Below are 25,644 nucleotides of genomic sequence, written 5' to 3'. Positions count from 1 at the left end.
ATAAATTGATAAAATTCGAAACAGTCAAATTACGAGCTAGAATTACTGACCTATGCTGAAAAAGGTTGTGGGTTAATCGAATAGTTAAAATTGGTTTGAATTAAGGAATAAATTTGATTCCATTGGCATTTGTTGCAAAATTAAAATTAAAAAAGTTTTTCGTTAATTTTTGTTTTTTACGATTTTAAGGACACAGTCTGATATTATTAAAGTTTTAATTAGTTAAAGTTGGTTTAAATTAAGGAATAAATTTGGCATTTGTTCTAAAATTAAAAATAAAAAAGTTCTTCGTTAATTTTTGGTTTTTACGATTATAAGAACAAAAAGTCTGCTAAGATTTATTTATTTTGACTTAAGCAAAAACTATTATTCCATTGTCATTTATTTGTAAAATTAAAAATTAAGTTTTACTCTATACAGGGTGTTAGGTAACGTTACGACCATAGACTAATGGGTAATTAAGGAAGACAAACTGTCTCAGAATCCGCAATTAATTTTATTTTTTTCGTTTTAGTTAAAAAGCTATAAGGCTTTAAAGTTGACCAATAGAATGGCTTCAAATAATTTTTCAATTTTACAGAAATCCAAGTAGCTTTCGAACCAAACGATTAATTTGTCAATTTCCCGTCACATTTGAAGTTTTAAATCAGTGGCGTCAATAAAAGGGAAAAACAACGCAATTTTATTCAAAAAACAGACAATAAAGCAACACTACACTAGATGTTCAAAATGGCCACCATCTTGTTGAACACAATAGGCTACCGGACACCAGAAAAATCTATGCATTTTATTATGTTTATGAGTTACGTATACGCATGAATCAATTACCAAACAGATTTTTTGTTCTCCAAAGGTCGGAATTATTAGCTAAATATTCGTTTGAAATCCAGCTTCGCCCTGTTAGTTTAAATAAGTCTTCAATGACTACGTCATAACTCCTTTCTATGCATATGAATTGAGAAAACGCATACGTCAACGGAATGTTGCATTGGTGAGAGTGAGATAGAGTAATCGTTATAATTCCTAACTGGTTTCCGATTTATAGCACACTTGCGTCAACCAATCAGAAGTTTTGTTTTCATAAGTCAGCTCAGGAATCATCTGCACCGAACGTCATCTGTCTATTTTCGCTTTTCGATTATTGCAGCACTAAAGTAAGAAAGATACAAAAACTACAGCAATTCGCGTTCTGCACACACATTTTATGCATTCATAACCTCAATTCAAACTCAACTTCATCGTTTTCACCAATGACCTCGGCATTACCTGTACAGCCAATAGGCGTCGACTAAGAAGTTGTTACGTCACCAAGGCGCGTGTTTGAAACTATCCATTTTTTAAATATTTTTTTTTGGTATAAATAAAGTGCGCAAAAAAATGGACACTGATTTTTAATGTTTTCAGACTGGACAGATTTATTTTTTGAAATAAAAAAAAAACAGTCCGGTAGCCTATTGTAAACGACGCAACAATGTTTCCTTTATTGTACCCAACACATTTTCGTTTTGAGAAACTTGATTTGTGATGTCCGCAAAAATGGAAGAAGTACGCCACTGATAAAAAAATAAGAACTGTCAGTTTGACGTCAAACAAAAAATTTCCTTCAGTAACTCTGATTCAAATTTTTGTAACCTTATGCAAATTGTTCCCTGATTGGTCACATTCAATGCCTTCCAGCTCCTAAACGGTTCAAGAAAACCCGAAAAAAACTTCGAAACATTACTTTTCACGGCTGCCTCCATCACCCCTTTTTCTATGGCCGTAACGTTACCTAACACCCTGTAGAATGGAAGTCGCAACTAAATTGATTGATGAAAAGATTCCAGTTATTCTATTTTAAGGTGGTGCGCGACTTTTCGGACAATCTGTATATAATGCATTCTGAATAAGATATGTTAAAAGGAAATTACACAAAAATTAACTGAATGAAATTATTAAATAATAAATTGACATTGCTTTTCATGGCTTTAAAAAATAGTTGTCCTACGGTCATTATTAAATAAATTTTAGCCAATCAGAGCCGTCGAATTTTATTCTTGCCTCGGACCGAATTATTTAGTAGTTGTAGATAATAATCTTTCGGAAAGAAACCAACAACATTAAAGCATTTAATGAAGTCATTTTACAGTTCATGTATAAATTTTCTTAAACCATTGCATTTCCCCCCGATATCACGTTCTCAAGCCACGAAAAATAAGGAGCAATTCTTGTGAATCCTGAAGGATGTGTGCTCTCACACCCACTTCCACTAATAAAACTGGCAACTCCTATCACAAAGTTATAATATGCCGGAGCTCCTGTTCTTATAATAACAGGACCTCCTGTGTCACCCTAAAATAAAAGAAATGCTACTTAAAAGCACAAAAAAGACCTCATTTTTACAGTGCATGTTCCTTCATTGAAGTTTCCTTCAAAACATATCATATTATCAGAAATTTGATCGCCATAAATTAATTTACATTCTTCGTTACTCAAGGATACAACTTGAACGTGTTTGAGGTGCTCAGAGAGTCCGGCTTCAGCTGAAAATTTCTTAGATTAGTCGTTTTTTTATTGCAACTTACAATCGCTCGTTTGGCCCCAGCCTAAAACTGTAAACGTGGCACCCGCGGAAACATTGGCAGAGAACAATAAAGCGTTTTTTATATACTCTGTGGAGAATAAGTTTTACTATTAAATTTTTATTAAAATATACCAATATTTATCTCACCAGATAAATCCACGTCCATTCTTAATTTAATTAGTCCGACATCAGCTTCAATTGTGTCAGGATTGAAATCTGGATGAATATAATACTCATCGCTGGCAACAGTAACTCGGCTAGAGTCTGGCTGTGTCAAAGTTATGGATCCTAATTGTATTGTGAACAGTTTTCCGCTGAAATTAATTCACTAGTTTATAAATTTCAACTTTTTTAATATCCTAAATAAATGGTTTAGCCAAATTGTTCTTAAATAGACTGATTTTTGCAATTATTTTGTTATTTTGTTTAAAGGAATAATTTTTATTTTTAAGTATTTCGGTACCTCAGAAGCATAAGGGTTTATCTCCATAAATTGTAGTTTCGAGAAAATTAACAAAATAGGTATTCTAAAAATTCACGGTGGTGTTATTAATCTCTTTTCAAATCTGCAATTTAAGAGCGAATTGTAAGTTATTGATGACCTTTGATCCAAAAATAATATTTTAGCATATTTTTACATGTGGTTTCTTATGCATTTAAGAAAAATTAGATTAGATTAGAAATTAGTCCCACTTAGTAATAGAAACTTTAAAAAAAATTAACAATGTTTTTACAAAAAAAAGGTAAAACGTTATTAATAATGGCTGACAAAGATATATTAAAATTAACCTAAATTCATCTAAATTCATCTTCTATGGGCTATTCAAGTTTAAAAAAACTCTCACACATTTCTTTCTTGTGATACTAAAAATATCGAAATAAAAACGCGTTCAAGTTTTTTTGGTAATTTTTTTTAGCTGCTCGAAATCAAAATTTCTAAAAATTCTCCTTTTCGGTCTAAATTTTTTTACATCGACACTCATAATAAGAAAGTCGAGAGTGATAATCTCCACAAATATCGTTAAAAATCGCATAAAAAAATAAAGAGATTACAGGATATTAAAAAAATTGGTGGCATTTTTTTGGTCTTAACAGGAAAATTTTTAAAAATTCGAGTTTTTGATCTAAATTTTTGCAAAATAGTGATATTACTAAAACAAACAAAAGAACCAACATGCATAAATTTCGTTCCTGTCGCACTAAAAATAACGAAATTACAGTGTTGAAAAAATTGACAATTTCATTGTTGTTCAAATAAAAATTTCTAAATATTCGTCTTTTTGGTCTAAATTTTTCTTAATCGGTACTCTAAATCAGACAGTCAAGACATAAATTCCACCAAATTGGTCATAGTGGCATTAAAAATGAAGAACTTACAGGTCGTTAAAAATTTTTGGTCACATTTTTCTGGTCAAAAAACAAAATTGTTTTTTCTTTGATTCTAAAAATTTCTAGAAATTCTCTTTTTCGGTCAAAATTTTTCTAAATCGACACTTAATAAGGCAGTCGAGAGTGATAATCTCCACAAATGTCGTTAAAATCGCATAAGAAATAAAAAAAAATACAGTATCTTAAAAAAATTGGTAGCATTTTTTTGGTCTTAATACGAAAATTGTAAAAAATTTGACTTTAATTAAAATTACAGTGTTGAAAAAAGTGAAATTTTCACGGTTGTTCAAATAAAAATTTCTAAAAATTCTTCTTTTTGATCTAAATTTTTCTAAATCGGTACTCTTGATAAGACAGACAAGACTTATAAATTCCACCAATTTGGTTATAGTGGCATTATAAATGAAGAACTTACAGGTCGTTAAAAATTTTTGGTCACTTTTTTTTGGTCAAAAAACAAAATTTTTTTTTCTTTGCTCCTAGAAAATTCTAAAAAATTTCTTTCTCGGTCAAAATTTTTCTAAATTGACTCTCTTAATAAGGCAGTCGAGAGTGATAATCTCCACAAATGTCGTTAAAATCAAATAAAAACTAAAGAAAATACAGTATCTTAAAACAAATTGGTGGCATTTTTTTGATCTTAAAACGAAAATTTCTAAAAATTAGACTATTTGATCTAAATTTTTGCAAATTTGTGATATTACTAATACAAACAAAGGAAACAACATGCATAAATTTTGTTCCGGTCGCACTAAAATTAACGAAATTACAGTGTTGAAGAAAAGTAACATTTTCACAGTTCAAATAAAAATTTCTAAATATTCTTCTTTTTGGTCTAAATTTTTCTAAATTGGTACTCTTAATAAGAAGCCAACACTTATAAATTCCACCAATTTGGTTATAATGGCATTAAAAATGAACAGATCGTTAAAAATTTTTGGTTATTTTTTTTTGGTCAAAAAACAAAAATTTTTCTTTGCTCCTCGAAATCAGAATTTTAAAAAATTCTTTTTCTTGGTCTAAATTTTTCTAAATCGACACTCTTAATACGGCAGTCGAAAATGATAATCTCCACAAATGTCGTTAAAATCTAATAAAAAATTAAGAAAATACAGTATCTTAAAACAAATTGGTGGCATTTCTTTGATCTTAAAACGAAAATTTCTAAATATTAGACTATTTGATCTAAATTTTTGCAAATTCGTGATATTACTAAAACAAACAAAGGAAACAACATGCATAAATTTCGTTCCGGTCGCACTAAAATTAACGAAATTACAGTGTTGAAGAAAAGTAACATTTTCACAGTTCAAATAAAAATTTCTAAATATTCTTCTTTTTGGTCTAAATTTTTCTAAATTGGTACTCTTAATAAGAAGCCAAGACTTATAAATTCCACCAATTTGGTTATAGTGGCATTAAAAATGAACAGATCGTTAAAAATTTTTGGTTACATTTTTTTTGGTCAAAAAACAAAAATTTTTCTTTGCTCCTCGAAATCAAAATTTTTAAAAATTCTTTTTCTTGGTCTAAATATTTCTAAATCGACACTCTTGATACGGCAGTCGAAAATGATAATCTCCACAAATGTCGTTAAAATCTAATAAAAAATAAAGAAAATACAGTATCTTAAAACAAATTGGTGGCATTTTTTGGTCTTAACACAAAAATTTTTAAAAATTCGACTTTTTGATCACAATCTTTGCAAATTAGTGCTATTACTAATAAAACAAACAAAAGAAACAAGATGCATAAATTTCGTTCCTGTCGCACTAAAATTAACGAAATTACAGTGTTGAAATAATCGACATTTTCACAGTTGTCCAAATAAAAATTTCTAAATATTCTCCTTTTTGGTCAAAATTTTTCTAAATCGGTATTCTTAATAAGACTGTTAAGACTTATGAATTCCACAAATTTGGTTATAGTGACATTAAAAATGAAGAACTTACAGGTCGTTAAAAATTTTTTTGGTCAAAAAGCAAAAATTTTTTTCTTTACTCCTAGAAAACTCTAAAAATTCTCTTTCTCGGTCAAAATTTTTCTAAATTGACACTCTTAATTAGGCAGTGGAGAGTGATAATCTCCACACATGTCGTTATAATCGCATAAAAAATAAAGAAATTACAGTATCTTAAAAAAAATTGGTAGCATTTTTTTGTCTTTCAACGAAAATTTTAATGGAATGTTCCAATAAACGGAATTTTTTTTTAGAATTCTCAAACAATATACTTGCGTTTATCATCAATTTGAGTAAGTTTGGATCAGTTGAGTAACAAAATAACCTCGAAATGTAAATCTGTAAGAAGTTGGTTCTTTATGCTTCTAACATGATGTGGTACTAAGTTTCTTAGAGAAACCTAAAATTGTTTGTTTTTCATCTAATGGGGATTATTTTTCTCGGTCTTAAAGAAGATAAAGAGTAATAAAAAACATTATTTAACTCATTATTCACAAAAATTGGAGATAGACCCTTATGCTTCTAAGGTACTGATTTAAAAAAAACCAGACGTGATAAAATTTTTGTATTTTCAGATTTGAAATAGTCTTTCAGATTCAATCAATTGAATAATGGAATATAAAAAATTCAAAACTAGTGCAATAGAAAACAGGAACGATGAATATTAAAATTACTTTTTTATGCAATTTGCAGCAGTCAGTATCCATTCCCCGCGAATTAGAGTACCACCACAGAAGAAGGTACCGTCTGATGTTTGAACATGGATAGCAGCAGCGAAAGGAAACTCACCAGCTACAGCGTCCTCGCCACCAATGATTCGTTGCTCTAAAGATGAAAATAAAAACTGATTTGTTAGAGCTAAAAGAATCACAACAGACCTGGTTTGGTACTAACTTCCAGAAAAACTAACACAACTATATTTAAAAAACTCAAATTTAAATTCATTTTATTTTGGGTTTTCAACAGACGGTATGATAACTTACATTTGTCCCCATAAAGTGAATAAAAATTTATTGTTTTGTGGTGATTAAAGGATCTGTTGTAGATTTTTCGAAAATAAATTGATAAGCCGTTTGATATATTTATGGTAGAGATTGAGAACGTCACATGGAGAAATCCACTCGCAAAATGCACTTTAGGAGTTTCTGTGGTTATCAAATTCTTGTTTGTTCCGAGCGAAAAGAGGCTATCAAGAATTATATTATATTAATTTGAAATTACAGTGTTTTAAAGTAAATTTCAAAATCTTTGTTTCTTCAGTTAAATAGTCGCATTTTTCCCCGACATGGTGTTATCTATCCACGTATGATAAGCTGAAATTCTTGTAAACCCAGATGGATTGGTACTTTCACAACCATTTCCACTAATGAAACTAGCAACTCCAATGACATAATTCACTTTGCCTGATTTTATTATAAGAGGACCACCATTGTCTCCCTAAAATCAATACGCATTAATCTGGAAGAAACCCAAAAAAGTCCCATTTTTACAGTGCAAGTTCCTTCATTATAATTTCCTTCTAGACAAAGCATGTTATCGGTAATTTGATCTCCATAAATCAACTTGCATTCGTCATTTTGCAACGACACAACTTCGACGTATTGGAGGTGCTCAGAGAGTCCAGCTTCCGCTAGAATTTTCATAAATAAGTCGTTTTTTTTAATTGAAACTTACAGTCGCTCGTTTGGCCCCAGCCTAAAATCGTGAATGTGTTTCCTCCGGTAATTTCAGAAAAGTAGAAATGAGCGTTCTGTACGTAAGCTATCAAAACAAAATCGAATATTATTATTTTTATCATGTAAAGTCTTACTAGTGAGAGTTACACTCATTCTTAATTTAATTAGTCCCACATCAGCCTCAATCGTTTCTGGATTAAAATCTGGATGAATGTAATACTCATCAGTGGCTACAGTGACTCGGTTGGAGTCTGACTGTGTCAAACTTGTAGATCCTAACTGAATTGTGAAAAGAATTCCGCTAAAATTGATTGGTAATTCGCAGTACCAATAAATAAAGAAAAGCGAACTTGTTTATACAGTTTGCTGAAGTTAAGATCCATTGACTACGGGTTAGGGTGCCACCACAGAAGAACGCACCATTTGATGTTTGAACATGGACAGCAGCAGCAAATGGAAACTCTCCAGCTGGCGCGTCCGCTCCACCAATAATACGTTGGTCTGGAAGAAAAAGTTATAACTGGTTTCTAATGCCGAAAATTTAACAGACCTGGTTTGGCAGTGACTCCCAGAAGGAGCAACGCTGCTAGATTGAAAAGATGCAGATTTAACTTCATTTTATTGAAGTCTCAATGATATGTTTACTCGATTACTTATAGAATCTTTAACAAAAAATAAAATTTATTGTTGTGTTGTGATCCACACTTGGAATTAAAGGATTTGTAATATAGTTTCCTCGAACAGTTGATAAACTTTATGGTATGTTTATGACCGTGATCGAAAGCGTTAACAGTAATTTTGTGTCTAATATAGTGGCAAAACTGTTTCATTTACATGCTCCTTGCAAAATAATATACTGTCTATAGAGGTATTCCATACCAATTCGAGTCAAATAATTGAGTTAGAAGCGTTAAAAGTTGAGGTTAATGACCTTTTAGTTCCTAAAGGTATAAAGCGCGATATCTCTAAAACAAAGAGTAAAAAATGCGATTTTTACCATCGTTTTTTTAGCCTTTTTTTACACTAAAATGCGGTTCTAAAATTATAAATTTAAAATCAGAATTTTAATACTTTTTTGAGATTTTAAAGAATTTTAAATTTCAATTTTTTTTTCAATCTACTTTTGTCAATGTCTCGCTTATTTGCGGAGCAAATGTAAAGCGTTTGTGCTCATTTTACGCAGAATTTCACGCAAAATTCAAATCATATGCATTCGTTAACGTAGGTTCACAAATTGAGTTAGAAGCGTTTAAAGTTAAGGATAGTAAACTTTTAGTTCTGAAAGGTATGAAGCTCGATATCTCCGAAACTAAGACAAAGCCAAAGATGCAGTTTTTCCGATCGTTTTTCTCGCGTTTTTTTGCCTAAGAATACAAATTTAAAGTCTCAAATTCAAAAATTTTACATTTTTTCCCGCCCCGAATTTTAAATTTCAAACCTAACGAAAAGATATTTTTTCTCAATGTAGTAGTGCTCAATTTAAGCAGAATTTCACGTAAAATCCAAATTATATCTTTTCGTCACTGTAGGTTCACAAATAATTGATTGACCCCGACCCTTTCCGACTTGGTTGAAAGTTTTTTATCTTTTTCTATCCTATGAAAAACAGTTCTCAAATTTTTTTCAAATTTTAGTTTTCAACTAAAAAATGGTTTTTATATTTTAATAGCTATAACTTTTTTAAAAATTAACTTATTGAAACGTTTTATTTTTAAATTTTTGTTTTAAAATGTACTTTTCAGAAAAAAATACAAAAACAAACTAAGATGATTAATTCAATGAAGTTTTTCCATTTTTTTGAGAAAAACCGTAATTTTCTCGAAGTTTGCCATTTTTAATTTTTTTCTTTTATTTTATCAAAAAAGAAACTTCAATTAATTCTGCGATTATTACCGCATATCCGAGAGTAGACCGTTTTTTTTTCTATTTTTTTTTTTGTATAAATAACATAATTTTATCAACATTCAACGGCTAAATTGCAAGAAAACAGCTGAAATCTGCATGAAATCCGCTTAATTAAACGACGATTTCTCGCCGATTTTCGCCGCTTTCTGGCTTGGATTTGCAAAGAAGGGCCCGAAATCTACAAAACACCAATATTGATCAAGATTTACAGTTCAATCGCGAGAAAGCAGCGAAATCTGCAAGAAATTATTAAAATTCTTATAGAAATCCGCTTATTTCGATCTTAAACAACGATTTCTTGCTGATTTTCGCCGTTTTCTAGCTTGAATTTGAAAAGACGAGCTCGAAATCTACAAAATCACCAATTTTTATTAAGATTCAACAGCTGAATTGCAAGAAAAGAGCAGAATTCTGCACGAAATCATCACAATTCTTAGAGAAATCTGCTTATTTCGATGCTAAACGACGATTTCTCGCTGATTCTTGGCGTTTTCTGGCTTGAATTTGCAAAGAAGAGCTCGAAATCTACAAAACCACCAATTTTTTTCAAGATTTAACGGCTGAATTGCAAGAAAACAGGTGAAATCTGCATAAAATCATCAACATTCTTAGAAAAATCCGTTTATTTCGATGCTAAACGATTTGTCGCTAATTTTTGCCATTTTCTGGCTTGAATTTGCAAAAACGGGCTCAAAATCTACAAAATCACCAATTTTTATTAAGATTCAACGGCTGAATTGGAAGAAAACAGCTGAAATCTGCACGAAATTATCAAAAATCTTAGAGAAATCCGCTTATTTCGATGTTAAACGACGATTTCTCGTTGATTTTTGCCGTTTTCTGGCTTGAATTTGCAAAGATTTGCTCTAAATCTACAAAACCACCAATTTTTATCAAGATTTAACGGCTGAATTGCAAGAAAACAGCTGAAATATGCACGAAATCATCAAAATTCTTAGAGAAATCCGCTTATTTTTATGCTAAACGACGAGTTTTCGTTGATTCTCGCTGTTTTCTGGCTTGGATTTGTAAAGAAGAGCTCAGAATCTACAAAACCACTAATTTTTTTCAAGACTTAACGGCTGAATTGCAAGAAAACAGCTGAAATCTGCACAAAATCAACATTCTTAGAAAAATCCGCTTATTTCGATGCTAAACGACGATTTCTCGCTAATTTTTGCCGTTTTCTGGCTTGAATTTGCAAAAACGTTCTCGAAATCTACAAAATCACCAATTTTTATTAGGATTCAACGGTTGAATTGGAAGAAAACAGCTGAAATCTGCACGAAATTATCAAAAATCTTTGAAAAATCCGCTTATTTCGATGTTAAACGACGATTTCTCGCTGATTTTGGCTGTTTTCTGGCTTGAATTTGCATAAACGGGCTCAAAATCAACAAAATCACTAATTTTTATTAAGATTCAACGGCTGAATTGCAAGAAAACAGCAGAAATCTGCACGAATTTGTCAAAATTCTTAGAGAAATCCGCTTATTTCGATGCTAATCGACGATTTCTCGGTGATTCTTGCCGTTAAACATAAAATGTTTTGCACATCTGTGCCCTTATTTCTCAAATTTCCCGAGTCTACCTTGGGTGCAGTGAAATGCACTTTATAACTACACCTGAAAGTCGGATATTTCTTACGAATGTGGTAGTTAAGTCACAGAAGTATGAAACATCCAATTGGCATACGTTATGCACTATACTTTTTCGACCACCAGCCCTGCATCAGTCAAATACAATTATCTACCAAATTCTTATCTATCTCAACAAAGACATAAAAAATGTAAACTACTCGGTTCAAATATAAGTTGTGAATCAAAGTGCGCTAATTTTTATTTTTAGTAATGCAAATTGTTGTGTTCATTTATTATCTTTATTCTCTTTAAAAGTGATACAATTTTCTCCCATCATGGTACTGTACAACCAGTCGTAATACCCACTGACTCTTGTATATCTAGATGGATTAGTGCTTTCACATCCATCTGGTTTAACAAGCGGACCTCCATTGTCACCCTAAAAACATTTCATCATCATAAAAATAAACTCAAAATTTAAACAATTACAATGCATTGGTTATAATTTCCTTCGACACAAACCATGCCTTCGGTAATCTGATCTTCGTAAAACAACTTGCAATCTTCGTTGGACAAAGTGGCGGCTCTAACCTACTGAAGATGTTCGGAGAGCTCAGCTAGAACTTTAACTGATTTAGTTTGAGGTAATTTAAATCAAAAGTTACCTTCACTAGTTTGACCCCAGCCTAGGAGTGTCACTGAGCTACCTACAGGGACCTCAAGCTCTTGGAAGTTGATGTACATGAGATAAGCTGAAAACAAGCTTAATTTTTTTTTCTAAATTCATCAATTTTAAATTAACTCATACCATTTAGAGTAACTTTCATTCTTAGTTTAATCAGCTTGAAATTTTTTTGGATTGAAGTCTGGATGAAGAATATATTCAGAACTTGCAACCAAAACTCTATTAGGACCTGGCTTGGAGAGAGTGTTAGACTTCAATTGAATTGTAATAAGAATCGCACTAAAATTTTATGTCAGTGGATAAAGAAACTGAAGCTATCAATTTTATGACCTGAAGTGAAAACCCATTGGGTACGAGTCCAGGCGCCACCACAAAAAATGTGCAGCATATGGGAATTGAGCAGCCGTGGCGTCAGTTCCTCCTATAATTCGCGATTCTAAAATAAAATTTATAATGACTTTTTAAGAGAAGTTTGTATCGTATTACTATGAGTAGAAGGACACAACGTTGCGAAATTAAAGAAGAAGAAACTGGTCTTAATTTTAATAAATCGTTGATTTATGGCGATGACAATCCAAATAGTTATGATGACAGCTCGCTCATGATAAAAAGTGGTATTTTTGGCTATTTTGAAATAAATGCAATACTATTTTAATCAGTTTTAATTTTTTTATATTTGTGCAAGCGCTAATTTGTCTGCTTAAACTAATTCCCATTTCCTCCATCCATAACCTTGCTTAGCCAGTCGAAATAGGAATATAGATTTGTAAATCCAGAAGGATCGGTATTTTCACATCCGTTTCCACTGATAAAACTAGCAATTCCTGTTACCAATTCAACTTGTCCTGCTCTTATAATAAGAGGACCTCCATTGTCACCCTAAAATCAATAATAAAAAATCAGAAAATCACACAATCCTATTTTCTACAGTGCATGTTCCTTCAGTGCCATTTCCTCGAACACAGAACATGTCTTCAGTGATTTGATTTCCGTAAATTTCTCTACATTCGTCAGTTGTCAAAGGTGTGACGTCAACGTACTGAAGGTGCTCAGAAAGATCGGTGTTGGCTTAAAAACTTATTTATTAAAAGTTAATTTAAATTTGATCTTACAGTCGCTTGTTTGGCCCCAGCCTAAGATCGTATATGTATTGCCAAAAATAATGTTGGAAAGAAGAAAACCAGCGCCCTCTATACAATTTAAAACCAAAACAGAACCATCGGTTTAATACTAAAGTGAATATCTCACCAGTTGAAGTCACGTTCTCTTTCAATTTAATTAGTCCAACATCAGCTTTAATTGTTTCTGGGTTAAAATCTGGATGGACATAATACTCAGAACTTTCAAATGTGACTCTATTAGGATCGTCCTCAGTCAAAGTTGTCGATCCTAATTGAATGGTGAACAATACACCGCTACAATTTTATGATATCGAACTCTACTAAACAGAAAAGCTCAACTAACTTATTTACACAGTTGGCAGAAGTTACTATCCATTGGCTGCGTGTGAAAACGCCTCCACAAAAAAACGTGCTGTCTGCTGTTTTAACATGAATAGCAACAGCATATGGAAAGTCACCAATTTCAGCATCGTTACCACCAATAATGCGCGGTCCTGAAGTAGAAAATTTTATTTTCTTGCATTATAATCAAAATGTAATATCAAACCTGGTTTGGCAGTAACTCCCAAGAACAGCAGCGCCACTAGATTAACAACGCACAAGTTTAATTTCATTTTTGCTTGGATTCTTAAAAGCCTTCCTTATTACTGCCTTGTTCCTAGTTTTATACCTCAATAAAAAAGATTAAATTATTTCTAATCGTTTTGGGATCTTTGTACAACATTTAAGCTTAGTGGATATGTTTATGACACCAATTGACAATTATTTTAGTTGGTAATTGACACGAAATTGTTGGATATATTGTGGATCTGAGATAACCACAAAGACTAATTATTCGAAGTTTCTTTTTGGGTACCGAAATTTGAATCAAAGTAGTCTAAAAAAATGTTACGTTTAACGATTACTTTAACCAGTGGCGTTGTGGGTTTGTAATTGTAAAAATAAACTTATATCCCGCACATCATAGCTATCGTTACTATGGCGGTTACATGTTTGTATTGATCAAAATTATAGTCCTTTTGAACATTTATGAAAAGTTGTTCTTCCTGTTATTTCAACCAAAACTGCATTTTTCTCCTATTGGTGTCACTCATTTTATTTATTTCGTTAAAAAATAACTTGTTTTTTGCAAAATTTGGAGTTTGCTTGAGTTAATTTAAATGAATGCCTTGCTTGAATGCCTTCAAAGCCTTGCTAACTAAAATGAACGAAAAAATATATTTACAGATTCTAAGATAGATTACCTTCTTTAATTAGCTAATTTAGACTATGGCTGTAACATTACCTAACACTCTGTATATTAATTTAATTTAACGAAACGGATTACTATGACATGCTGGATAAATAAGTAAAACGATCATTTGTCAGTTTAATATTTTTATGTTTGTATTAAAAATGAGTAAATTGGTTTATCTTTTTCACTGTAAACATTTTCTCTCTCCAAAATGTTAAGTGGCCAGTCGGAATAAGAATATAGATCCCAGAAGGATCAATGTTTTCACATCCGTCTTCACTGATAAAACTAGAAATTCCTGTTACGAAATCTCTCAATTGATGATTTCGTGCAGATTTCTGTTTTTTTTTTCTCGCGCTTCAGCGGTTGCATTTTGATAAAAATTGGTAGTTTTGTAGATTTCGAGCTCTTTGCGAATCCGAGCCAGAAAACGGACAGAATTGGGGAGAAATCGTCGTTTAGCATCGAAATAAGCATCGAATGGTATAAAAATTTCCTCACACGCTCGTCCTAAACTTCTCTCTTCTCAATTTGAATGCGTGACCCCTAGTGATGCCAACTCTTAAATCAAATAAAGGTTGCAGTCTCTCATACTGCGGACTGTGAAAACTTTGAATGTCCAGATTAGATCGTATCGCACTCTTCGTTGTTTAAGATGCGGAAGTCCAAGTCTTTGCAACCTCTCTTGATACGCAACATGTCTGAATTTATATACTTTTTTAGTCGCACGGCGCTGAACTTTTTCAAGCAGATCTTTATCATGTTTGGTTGCGGCATTCCAAACAATATTGCCGTATTCAAGTAAAGGTCGAATATTGGTCTTATATAGCTTTACAAATAGTTTGGGTAATAGTTTTGATAATTTCGTGCAGATTTCAGCTGTTTTCTTCCAATTCAGCCGTTGAATCTTAATAAAAATTAGTGATTTTGTAGATTTCGCGCCCGTTTTTGCAAATTCAAACCAGAAAACGGCAAAAATTAGCGAGAAATCGTCGTATAGCATCGAAATAAGCGGATTTTTCTAAGAATATTGATTTTGTGCAGATTTCAGCTGTTTTCTTGCAATTCAGCCGTTAAGTCTTGAAAAAAAATTAGTGGTTTTATAGATTTCGAGCTCGTCTTTGCAAATTCAAGCCAGAAAACGGCAAAAATCAACGAAAACTCGTCGTTTAGCATCGAAATAAGCGGATTTCTCTAAGAATTTTGATGATTTCGAGCAGATTTCAGCTGTTTTCTTTCAATTCAGTAGTTGAATCTTAATAAAACTTGGTGGTTTTTTAGATTTTGAGCTCTTCTTTGCAAATCCAATCCAAAAAACGGCGAGAATCAGCAAAAAATCGTCGTTTAGCATCGAAATAAGCCGATTCCTTTGAGAATATTGATGATTTCGTGCAGATTTCAGCTGTTTTCTTGCAATTCAGCCGTTAAATCTTGATAAAAATTGGTGGTTTTGTAGATTTAGAGCTCTTTGCGAATCCGAGCCAGAAAACGGACAGAATTGGGGAGAAATCGTCGTTTAGCATCGAAATAAGCGGATTTCTCTAAAAATTTTGACGGTTTCGTGCAGATTTCAGCTGTTTTCTTGCAATTCAGCCGTTGAATCTTGATAAAAACTGGTGGTTTTGTAAATTTCGAGCTTTTCTTTGGAAATCCAAGCCAGAAAACGGCGAAAATCAGCGAGAAATCGTGGTTTAGCATCAAAATAAGCAAATTTCTTTAAAAATTTTGATGGTTTCGTACAGATTTCTGCCGTTTTCTTGCAATTCAGCCGTTGAATCTTGATAAAAATTGCTAGTTTTGTAGATTTTGAGCTCTTTTTTGCGAATTCAAGCCAGAAAACGGCGAGAATCAGCGAGAAATCGTTGTTTGGCATCGAAATAAGCGGCTATCTCTAAAAATTTTGATGGTTCCGCGCAGATTTCAGATGTTTTCTTGCAAATTTTAGCTGTTTTCTTGCAATTCAGCCGTTGAATCTTGATAAAAACTGGTGGATTTGTAGATTTCGAGTTCTTCTTTAGAAATCCAAGCCAGAAAACGGCAAAAATCAGCGAGAAATCGTAGTTTAGCATCAAAATAAGCAATTTCTCTAAAAATTTTAATGATTTCGTGCAGATTTCTGCTGTTTTCTTGCAATTCAGCCGTTGAATCTTGATAAAAATTAGTGGTTTTGTAGATTTCAAGCGCTTTTTTGCAAATCCAAGCCAGAAAACGGCTAGAACCGGTGAAAAATCGTCGTTTAGCATCGAAATAGACGGATTTATCTATGACTTTTGATAATTTCGTGCAGATTTCAACTGTTTTCTTTTAGTTCAGCCGTTGAATCTTGATAAAAATTGGTGGTTTTGTAGATTTCGAGCTCTTCTTTGGAAATCCAAGCCAGAAAACGGCGAAAATCAGCGAGAAATCGTGGTTTAGCATCAAAATAAGCAAATTTCTCTAAAAATTTTGATGGTTTCGTACAGATTTCTGCTGTTTTCCTGCAATTCAGCCGTTGAATCTTGATAAAAATTGGTGGTTTTGTAGATTGCGAGTTTTTCTTTGCGAATCTAAGCCAGAAAACAGCGAGAATAGACGAGAAATCGTTGTTTCGCATCAAAATAAGCAAATTCCTCTAAGAATTTTGGTGATTGAATCTTGATAAAAATTGGTGGTTTTGTATATTAATTTAATTAACAAAACGGATTACTATGACATGCTGGACAAATAAGTAAAACGATCATTTGTCAGTTTAATATTTTTATGTTTGTACAAGGTGTTTATAAATGTTTCTACCATCAAGGGTGTCTATGAAATGTCAAAGAAATGTGCCGCTCTTTATAAATGTGTAACAAAACCGTAACAGAAACGTCGTTGACGTAAGTGACATTATAAATAATTTTCAAAATAGTTATATTCACTATGAAAACAAAGCGGCAAAGTAGTGCCCGACAGGAATTCCAGAGTCACCTTTGATGCTAGAAACACTTTGTATTAAAGATGTGTAAACTGGTTTATCTTTTCAACTGTAAACATTTTCTCCATCCAAAATGTTAAGTAACCAGTCTGAATAAGAATATAAATCTGTGAACCCAGAAGGATCAGTGTTTTCGCATCCGTTTCCACTGATAAAACTAGCAATTCCTGTTACCAAATCTCTTCCTGCTCTTACAATAAGAGGACCACCATTGTCACCCTAAAACCAATAATAAAAATTAAAAAAAATGCACAATTCTTCTTTCTACAGTGCATGTTCCTTCTGTACCATTTCCTCGAACGCACATCATGGCTTCGGTGATTTGATCTCCGTAAATTACTTGACATTCTTGAGTTGTCAAAGGTCTAACATCAACAAACTTGAGGTGCTCAGAAAGACTTGTGTTAGCTAGAATTTTCATAAATTAGTGTATTCTTTAAATTTCATCTTACAATCGCTTGTTTGACCCCAGCCTAAGATGGTATATGTATTAGTTAAATTTCCATTGGCAAAAAGAAAACTGGCGCCCTGTATAAAATCTAACATCATGCGTTGAATATTATAAAACCTTGTTAAAATATTAATATTTTACCAGTTGAAGTCACGTTTTCTTTTAACTTAATTAGTCCCAAATCAGCTTTAATTGTTTCTGGATTAAAATCTGGATGGACATAATATTCAGAACTCTCAAGTGTGATTCGATTAGGGTCGTCCTCAGTCAAAGTTGTGGATCCCAACTGAATTGTGAACAATACACCGCTACAATGTTAAATATGTCAGCCAAAAATACTAATAAAGAGAAAATAACTAACTTATTTACACAGTTTGCAGAAGTTAGAATCCATTGGCCGCTTGCAAAGACGCCTCCACAGAAAAACGTGCTGTCTGTTGTTTTAACGTGAATAGCAGCAGCATATGGAAAGTCACCTGCTTCAGCGTCTGTGCCACCAATAATGCGCGGTCCTAAAGAAAAATTTTTTTTTTTGCATTCAAGTGCATTGTCAGACCTGGTTTGGCAGTAACACCCAAAAACAGCAGCGCCAGTAGATTGAAAACACACACGTTCATATTTTATAAAATTGTCAAAAGTTTTTGCTATGCTGTCTTGTTTCTATTTATATTCTATTGAAAAAGATAAAATTACTTTCAATTGTGTGTAATCTAAATATCAAAAGTTAAGCTTTCTGGATATGTTTATGACACCAATTGACAATTTTCATAAGTAATGGCCACGTATTTTATAGAACGGAGATAAAGCTAATTGTTGTTAAGAAAAAAAAATTGACGTTCCTATTATTGAAAATTAAATGAAAGTTCTACAAATTTATGACTGTTCTATTTAAGATAAAACTGCACTTTTTCAAACTACAAACAATATAAATCTCGCCTAATATAAATTTAGTTTTATTTTAATAAACAAGTCTTATTATGTACATAATCAACCGATAAAATGTGTAGAAATTGAAACTTGTCAAAAAGGATTGTCAGCTGGGGTGCACAAAATTACCGCTTTAATTTATTTTTTTGTTGAAAGTGAAGCAAAAGTACTATTTAGACGCCGCAAATAAAGAGCTACAGTTGATTTTTTTTGCCTAGGAGCGAAAGTTATTCACTTCTCTGCCTAGGAGCGAAAGTGATGCAAATTGTTTCTTTTCGTTCTCTTCTTTTATTTTGAATATCACATTTTTTCAAGGTCATAATTTGTGAAAATTGTGGAGCTCTACAGCAAATTTGAGAAGATTTATGGATTGGATTTAACATTCAATTCAATACATAAATCCTTTCAAATTTTCCGTAGAACTAATTATGACCTTGGAATCTGGTATTCAAAATAAATGAGGTATAGTATATCCGGTGAGAGATTGGGAGATTTCGACAGTTGACATTATAGGTTGGTAGCAAATTATGCTACAAAATACACTAAAAACACTAATGTCAGTAACTGGGGTTATTTTGTTATTTTGAATTTCGCGCGTATGGAACACTTTTTATTGCGTAGATTTAGTGACTTTTCTGTCATTCAAACTCTCAATGTACGAACTATACTGAATCATAGAATAAATTTAATGTTTTTGTTTAATAAATTGGAACAAAGTAGAATTATAACTTTTTTTCAAAAAAAAAAAATGACACATTATCTAGCTCGATTGTCAAGGTTCCACCGTAATCATAAAAATGTTTCTATTGCACTATAATTCTGCATAAATTTAATTTTTTTAAGTAAAACATAGTAATTTTCTATCGTTTGCAAAAAAAATCGCATATGTCATTCCGAGCAAAAATGGCTTTTATGTGTTTAGCACACAAAGCTTCACTTTTGCTCTTAGTGACATAATCTACTATTACGCATTTGTTTTTATTTTCTGTTGAGTTAACAATTTGACACACTTTTCTTAGACAAGACTGCTTATCCAGTCATAATAAGAAAATATGTTTGTGAATCCAGAGGGATCCGTGTTTTCACATCCGTTTCCACTAATAAAACTTGCAATTCCTATTAGCAAACCCACACTTCCTTCTCCTATAAAAAGCGGACCACCATTATCTCCCTAAAATCAATAAAAAATAAAAAGTCAAAATCACCATTATATTTCTAACAGTGCACGTTCCTTCAGTGGTGTTCCCTCGAACACAGAGCATGTCACTAGTAATCTGATCTCCATATATTTCTCTACATTCTTGAGTTGTCAAAGTTCTTACATCAACGTATCGAAGATGCTCAGAGAGATCAGCATCAGCTAAAATTATCATAGTATCTCTTTTAATAAACAAGTATACAGGGTGTTCCAAAACTCGCCCCAAGAGAGCAAGGGAGGGTGCCAACAGCAACACACAAAAATTGACTAAGCTTAATAGTATTCGAGAACAGATAAAAATTAACAACCAATCCTGAATTGAAGTGGAGTAAAAGGCTATCCTAATTTCCTGTACAACGAGAGTGTAATGTTCATCAGACCAATGGATGATAGTATAGTTACCGATTATTTTTTGAGTTAAAAAATTTGAGTTTCAAAATTCAGAATTGTCAGAATTGCCTCCGTAAGTCCTTTCACTCTGGGGCGCGAGTTCTGGGACACCTGTATACGTACAATCGCTTGTTTGGCCCCAGCCTAAAATTCTACATGGACTGACAATAGTAGCATTAGTAAGAAGATAAGAAACACTCTTTATATAATCTGGAAACCAAGTATGAGAATACATTTTTGTGGAGAATATTTTACCATTTTCGGTTACAACGGATTTTAACTTAATTAGACCAACATCAGCCTCAATAGTTTCTGGATTAAAGTCCGGATGAACATAATACTCAGAACTCTCAACTGTGATGCGGTCGGGGTCTTCTTCTGTCAAAGTTGTAGATCCTAATTGAATTGTGAACAATACACCGCTACAATTTTGTGTTAGTCAACAGTATTATCTAATTTATATTAGAAAGATAATAACTAACTTATTTACACAGTTTGCAGAAGTTAGTATCCATTGGCTGCCTGTCAGAACGCCTCCACAAAAAAACGCGCTGTTTGCTGTTTTAACATGAATAGCAGCAGCATATGGAAACTGACCGGCGGTGGCTTCGGTTCCTCCAATAATTCGCGTTTCTAGAATAGAAATTATGATTATTTTTTAAAAGCGAAGTTTACACAGTAATACTATGAGCAGCGATCTCCGAAAATAACAACACCGCGATATTTAAGACGAAGAAACTAGTCGTCATTTTGAGAGAAACTAAATCATTTATTTGATACTCTAAAAGGTGACAAAAGATAAAAATTCGTTGATTTATGGAGACGATAATTCGAAAGATTATAGCACTTCTGATAAGAAGCTATACAACCCTAATTTTTTTGACTTAACTCGATTATTTTTTAAACTAGAAAATTTTTGTTTTATAAGCCTTTTTTCTCTGGGTCACGAGTTCTGGGACATTCTGTATTTAATGACCACAAATGATTCTTGTGCATCAAATTTATTAGAAAGTAAGCAGTAAGGCTTAAAGATACACGGTGTCTGGCATAAAGTTAGCTTCCTAAAAATGTGAGCTTTGTTACTTTTCAAGCAACAAAAAATGTATACTTATATCATTAGGGTCAAAACTGAATAATAAGCGAATTCTGTAAAATAAAATTTTGGAACCACTGATGTAATCACAATTAACCAACAACAATGAGACCGCTAATTTTTTATAGCAACCCAATTTCCCCTTAAAAGGAAGTGCGAGCGTTCTGGGACACTCTCTGTGTATTAGATTTCTTTACTTTATCCGGTTGAGATATTTTTAGTAGTTTAGTATTTTTTTATTAATTCAGATAATATTAACTTGGTTCTTAACTTTTTTGCAGTTTTTCTGGTTCTTCAGATTCTCAAGTTTTTCGAATTTTTCATTGACATGTTTTTATCTAAATTCGTTGGTTCCAAGTTGTGTTAAGTAGGGTAATGTTTTAATGTGATTTTATTAATTAAATATATTTTTAATAATAATTTTGTCTATGATCATAAAGATTTAACCTAAAATAAAAGACATCCATGATCCAAAAATGACTATATTTTTACATCTAATAGAAATGAAGATGACTAGGCTAGTTATAAAGTGTCGCATTTCTTCCTGACATAATTCATTGCTTATCCACTCAATATAGGGAGCACTGAATGTAAATCCAGAAGGTTCAGTGCTTTCACATCCGTTTCCACTGATAAAACTAGCTATGGCTACTACCAAATCTACACTTTCTCCTCTTATAAAAAGAAGACTACCATTATCATCCTAAAATAAGCAAAAATATATCAAATTGAAAATAGTTTGGCTGTCTGCAGTGCGTGTTTCTTCATTATCATTTTGTAATTTGTTTTTTATTAATTAATTATTTAATTGTCATAAAATATATAAGAACTTTACCAAAATTTATCAACATCTTAACAACAATTTTAAATATTAAAAGAAATTGAAACAATCAACTCTTATCAGACATATTACATAAAAGTAAAAAAATCTGGCACTTTCATTTATTTCTTTTTTGGTCTCAGCCACTTGAGTTTTTAGTTTCTTTAATTATGAAGGAGTTTATTCAAAAAAAAATATTTGAAGCATTTTTCTTAATGTTTTCAAACACTACTATTCAAAGACAAAAGTTTTAACTCATAATTTTGTTTTTGCTTTCTGCACTGACTTGAATCTCATTAAATTACACCAACTGTTATTTGTAAAATTTCAAATTTTGAGTTTTCTAACATTGGAAGCAAAAATACGAAGTAATTGGTCTTCGATTTGTGCTTTTTTTTAGTAATGCACGGATAATCGAACGGACACCCTTGCACGGATAATCCGCACCCGGATAATTGGGGTTCTACTGTACATACAGAGTGTACCCGAATAAAGTGCAAAGATTTCAACCCCAATATCAGACACCGCTGTAGATAACGATTTTGCAAAAAAAATCGAAATTCGAATGGGGCAAAACCCCCTCGGATTATCCGTTATTCGTCGCTTATGGCACCGAATTCAGCAACTATTATTATTACTGTTAACTTTCACTTAATTAATGGTTTTAAAAACATCATTTTTAAAAGTGTCATAATGAACATTTTGCCGCACGCACGTTTAATATAAAGTCATAAAGTAGTAAGTGCGGCAAAAAGCATTATGAACAAGTATCATACGCTATTTTTTCTATTTCGCCTTATTTTAAACGAAAAAACTTGATTTCGAAATCTAGGGAATTTTAGGGTAGTTGGGCATTTGCAAAATGTTCTGGAAAAAATTCGAAGTAGCCAAATCCAATTTCAGTCAGTTTGACAGGTGTGACGTTTTGAGGTTACTGGAGCGCAAGGAAGCCAAGAGAGCGAAGATGTTGATCATGATCATGATGGTTCTCTTGCAACCAAAGAGTTTTTCTCAGATGAATTATTAAGCCAAGTACAACAAGAAATACTAGTGTATTGATCGATTTATCAAGGTTTTACAAAAGCAAAATCTAAATTGTCAACGTTGACGGCAGGTTGACGGTTTATCTGCTGCAAACCTAAGAAAAATATATGTTCCTGGGAATATTGGCACGGGATTGGTTCATTGCGATACCGAAATACGCTCAAACGCGTATCGAAATATCTTCATTATGAACGCGAAATAGAAAAGTCAATTTGTTAGAAATGAATCGGGCCTTCAAAAGAGCCGATCTTTATTTTGTTTGATTTGGAAGATGATTTTTTCCGATTCGCTTTGTGGATCAAACTGAAATTTTAATTAGAAACGATATAATAAAAATGTTATCTGAAATTATTACAATTTGACACTGTAAAACCCACATTTCTCTACCACGATTAATGTTAAGCTGATTGGAACTCCGATAAAGACATTTTTTGTCACTTGTTTATTAGCATTTTTATTCCCAACTTTTTGGTAGCCTAAACTGAACTTGACAATGACCTGACCAACCATAATAGACTACAGTGGCGCCCACGAGTTTCTGCAGAAAACTTTAATTATTGGTTTCTCAGAAACGGTACAATTGATGAACCAAAGAATTTTTTATTTTTAATAACGGGTGCTTCCACCATTAGCCCTAATAACCTCTTCCATGCGGTTAGGCATGGGTCTGATCAATAAAATAACTTTTTCTAGAGGGAGACGGTTTGACTCTTCTTCGATCACAACTTTTAAACTGTGCAGCAGGATTTCTGGCTCAAAACCCATTTTTTAAATGATCCCATAAGTGTTCAATCCGATTTTTACTAAGTCTCCATGCCGGCCACTCCAGAACCAGAATTTCATTCCTATCAAGATATTGTCTAACGATTGCTCCTGTGTGTGATGTTGATTGTTGTGATGTTGTGCATATCCAGGAAACTGTCTCCGACTAATAAGCATAAGGCATTACAGGTTCATGCAGAATATCCACTATGTACGAGGATAAATTGAAAAGTCTCCGGCCTTACTCAGATAGTGTAAAAATTTGCCCGATGTTTTTATGGCGTTGTTTTGTTTCAACATTTATCTGTCTGGCTGTGGATTAACAAAAATTTGCTAAAAAAAGTTGCTAAAGTTTTGCAAGTTGCAACAATGGAACCAGTTGAAATTCGAGCGGTTATTAAATATTTTCATATTAAGGGTTTATGCCCGAAAGAAATTAAAACTGAGCTTGATGGTACATTACGTGAATCTTCTCCTTCGTACTCCGCGGTTAAAACTTGGGTTGCGGACTTCAAACGTGGTCGCAAAAGCACAGAAGATGCGCCGCTGTCAGGAAGACCAAAAACAGCCACTACGAATGAAATTGTTGAAAAGTCCATTAAGTTGTATTGAATGACCGGCGATTGAAGTTGATAGAGATAGCGGATACTGTGGGTATTTCATCAGAGCGGACATATTATATCTTAACCGTGGTTTTTGGGATGAGAAAATTACCCACGATGGGTGCCGCGACTGCTCACACTGGAGCAAACGCTGACGCGCAAAACTGTTTTAGAAGAGTGTTTGGACTTGTTTAAACGCAATAGAGTGGATTTTTTGCGACGATTTGTCACAATGGATGAGACGTGGATTCACCACTATACACCAGAAACGAAGCAGCAATCGAAACAATGGACTGCTAAAGGAGAGTTCCATCGGCTGGAAAAGTTTTAGCTTCAGTTTTTTGGGATGCCAAAGGCATTCTCTTAGTGGATTATCTTGAAAAAGGTAAAACAATAAACGGAGCATACTATGCAACCCTACTTGATAAGCTAAAAGAGCAAATTCAAGAAAAACGACCCGGATTAGCAAAGAAAAAAAATTTGTTTCACCAGGATAATGCTCCCTGCCACAAATCAGTTATTGCCATGGCAAAAATCAATGAGTTGCGGTTTGAACTGGTACCCCATGCCCCCTATTCGCCTGATTTCGCCCCTTCTGACTTTGGTTTGTTTCTAAACTTAAAAAAATTTCATGCTGGAAAGAAATACGAGTCCAATGAAGATGTGATTGCTGCCCCAAGCGAATATTTTGACCAGTTGGACAAAAAAGCTTATAGTGATGGAATAAAAGCACTTGAACATAGGTGGACCAAGTGCATTGAACTTGACGGAGATTACATTGAAAAATAAAATTATTGTTTACGCGATATTCTTTTGTTTTCTTGACTAGGCCGGAAACTTTTCAATTTACCCTCGTCTCTCTGGACTGTTAAACCCCTTTTGCGTTTACCAATTCGAGAACCAGTCACAAAAACAGGATCTGTTTTTCCTTCACTTAAAAGCAGCTCTAGATTATGCATGAAGCGCCACCATAACTGATCCGTTCGTTTATGCAGCATTGTGCAAATCGCTCCCCAGGTCTTCTGTACACTTTTACTCTTCTGTTATTTCCGTGTAAGCACAGTTTGGTTCCATATAACAACATAACTTTGCTTCATTACTCAAAAGTCCAGTCCAAATGATCTCTAGCAAATTACAATCGAGATTTTCGGTGAGCTGCAGTTAATGTTGGACCAGCTGCAACTTTGTAAGATTTTTTTTCCTTCAAACATCGCCCCACAGTTCATTGACTAACATTTACCCTTCGAACTTCATGTAGCCGTTGTTTTATCTGCACAACATTTAATCTCCA

At 32.9% G+C, this 25,644-nt stretch overlaps 5 protein-coding genes across 5 annotated transcripts; all 5 read right to left on the bottom strand.

Annotated features, from left to right (window-relative positions):
• Positions 1-2,145: 2,145 nt before the first annotated feature.
• On the bottom strand, positions 2,146-6,857 carry LOC148173725 (brachyurin-like). The gene is made up of 6 exons (XM_088035589.1): positions 6,791-6,857; positions 6,587-6,737; positions 2,711-2,877; positions 2,565-2,651; positions 2,383-2,522; positions 2,146-2,331 (listed from the first exon to the last, which is right to left on the bottom strand). The coding sequence occupies exons 1-6, from the start codon at positions 6,855-6,857 to the stop codon at positions 2,146-2,148; spliced, it is 798 nt and encodes a 265-aa protein (XP_087891715.1).
• Positions 6,858-7,172: 315 nt separating this feature from the next.
• Positions 7,173-8,205, bottom strand: LOC148173724 (brachyurin-like). The gene is made up of 6 exons (XM_088035587.1): positions 8,139-8,205; positions 7,939-8,089; positions 7,723-7,889; positions 7,587-7,673; positions 7,403-7,542; positions 7,173-7,349 (listed from the first exon to the last, which is right to left on the bottom strand). Exons 1-6 carry the CDS (start codon positions 8,203-8,205, stop codon positions 7,173-7,175), a joined length of 789 nt encoding a protein of 262 aa, XP_087891713.1.
• A 3,154-nt stretch (positions 8,206-11,359) lies between these two features.
• Positions 11,360-13,493, bottom strand: LOC148173723 (brachyurin-like). The gene is made up of 8 exons (XM_088035580.1): positions 13,427-13,493; positions 13,223-13,373; positions 13,007-13,173; positions 12,871-12,948; positions 12,687-12,826; positions 12,491-12,637; positions 11,563-11,664; positions 11,360-11,512 (listed from the first exon to the last, which is right to left on the bottom strand). Exons 1-8 carry the CDS (start codon positions 13,491-13,493, stop codon positions 11,360-11,362), a joined length of 1,005 nt encoding a protein of 334 aa, XP_087891706.1.
• A 3,618-nt stretch (positions 13,494-17,111) lies between these two features.
• On the bottom strand, positions 17,112-18,134 carry LOC148173722 (brachyurin-like). Its single transcript, XM_088035573.1, has 6 exons — positions 18,074-18,134; positions 17,879-18,029; positions 17,659-17,825; positions 17,519-17,605; positions 17,335-17,474; positions 17,112-17,285 (listed from the first exon to the last, which is right to left on the bottom strand). Exons 1-6 carry the CDS (start codon positions 18,132-18,134, stop codon positions 17,112-17,114), a joined length of 780 nt encoding a protein of 259 aa, XP_087891699.1.
• Positions 18,135-19,459: 1,325 nt separating this feature from the next.
• Positions 19,460-25,351, bottom strand: LOC148173721 (brachyurin-like). Its single transcript, XM_088035572.1, has 7 exons — positions 25,204-25,351; positions 24,215-24,322; positions 20,515-20,665; positions 20,288-20,454; positions 20,156-20,242; positions 19,665-19,804; positions 19,460-19,615 (listed from the first exon to the last, which is right to left on the bottom strand). Exons 1-7 carry the CDS (start codon positions 25,349-25,351, stop codon positions 19,460-19,462), a joined length of 957 nt encoding a protein of 318 aa, XP_087891698.1.
• Positions 25,352-25,644: the final 293 nt, after the last annotated feature.

Source organism: Gnatocerus cornutus, chromosome 5, assembly GCF_029298725.1.
Source record: "Gnatocerus cornutus isolate USDA-ARS CGAHR chromosome 5, icGnaCorn1.1, whole genome shotgun sequence".
Lineage (NCBI taxonomy): Eukaryota > Metazoa > Arthropoda > Insecta > Coleoptera > Tenebrionidae > Gnatocerus > Gnatocerus cornutus.
The sequence above is the reverse complement of the archived record's forward strand: the minus strand, read 5'-3'. Positions and strand labels throughout refer to the sequence as shown.

Coding starts and splice junctions, on each gene's coding strand:
- LOC148173724 (XM_088035587.1), bottom strand. CDS start 8,205: ATGAAGTTAAATCTGCATCTTTTCAATCTAGCAGCGTTGCTCCTTCTG. Junction 7,890..7,938: donor TCAGCAAACTGTATAAACAA/GTTCGCTTTTCT, acceptor AATCAATTTTAG/CGGAATTCTTTTCACAATTC. Junction 7,350..7,402: donor ATAATGAAGGAACTTGCACT/GTAAAAATGGGA, acceptor TATTGATTTTAG/GGAGACAATGGTGGTCCTCT.
- LOC148173723 (XM_088035580.1), bottom strand. CDS start 13,493: ATGAAATTAAACTTGTGCGTTGTTAATCTAGTGGCGCTGCTGTTCTTG. Junction 13,374..13,426: donor GGGAGTTACTGCCAAACCAG/GTTTGATATTAC, acceptor TTTCTACTTCAG/GACCGCGCATTATTGGTGGT. Junction 11,513..11,562: donor GAAATTATAACCAATGCATT/GTAATTGTTTAA, acceptor AAATGTTTTTAG/GGTGACAATGGAGGTCCGCT.
- LOC148173722 (XM_088035573.1), bottom strand. CDS start 18,134: ATGAACGTGTGTGTTTTCAATCTACTGGCGCTGCTGTTTTTGGGTGTT. Junction 17,826..17,878: donor TCTGCAAACTGTGTAAATAA/GTTAGTTATTTT, acceptor TTAACATTGTAG/CGGTGTATTGTTCACAATTC. Junction 17,475..17,518: donor CTGGGGTCAAACAAGCGATT/GTAAGATGAAAT, acceptor TGAAAATTCTAG/CTAACACAAGTCTTTCTGAG.
- LOC148173725 (XM_088035589.1), bottom strand. CDS start 6,857: ATGAATTTAAATTTGAGTTTTTTAAATATAGTTGTGTTAGTTTTTCTG. Junction 2,652..2,710: donor AATGGACGTGGATTTATCTG/GTGAGATAAATA, acceptor TATTCTCCACAG/AGTATATAAAAAACGCTTTA. Junction 2,332..2,382: donor TCAATGAAGGAACATGCACT/GTAAAAATGAGG, acceptor CTTTTATTTTAG/GGTGACACAGGAGGTCCTGT.
- LOC148173721 (XM_088035572.1), bottom strand. CDS start 25,351: ATGCTGCATAAACGAACGGATCAGTTATGGTGGCGCTTCATGCATAAT. Junction 24,323..25,203: donor AACAGTCCAGAGAGACGAGG/GTAAATTGAAAA, acceptor TTTCATTCGTAG/TGGCTGTTTTTGGTCTTCCT. Junction 20,455..20,514: donor TCTGCAAACTGTGTAAATAA/GTTAGTTATTAT, acceptor ACAAAATTGTAG/CGGTGTATTGTTCACAATTC.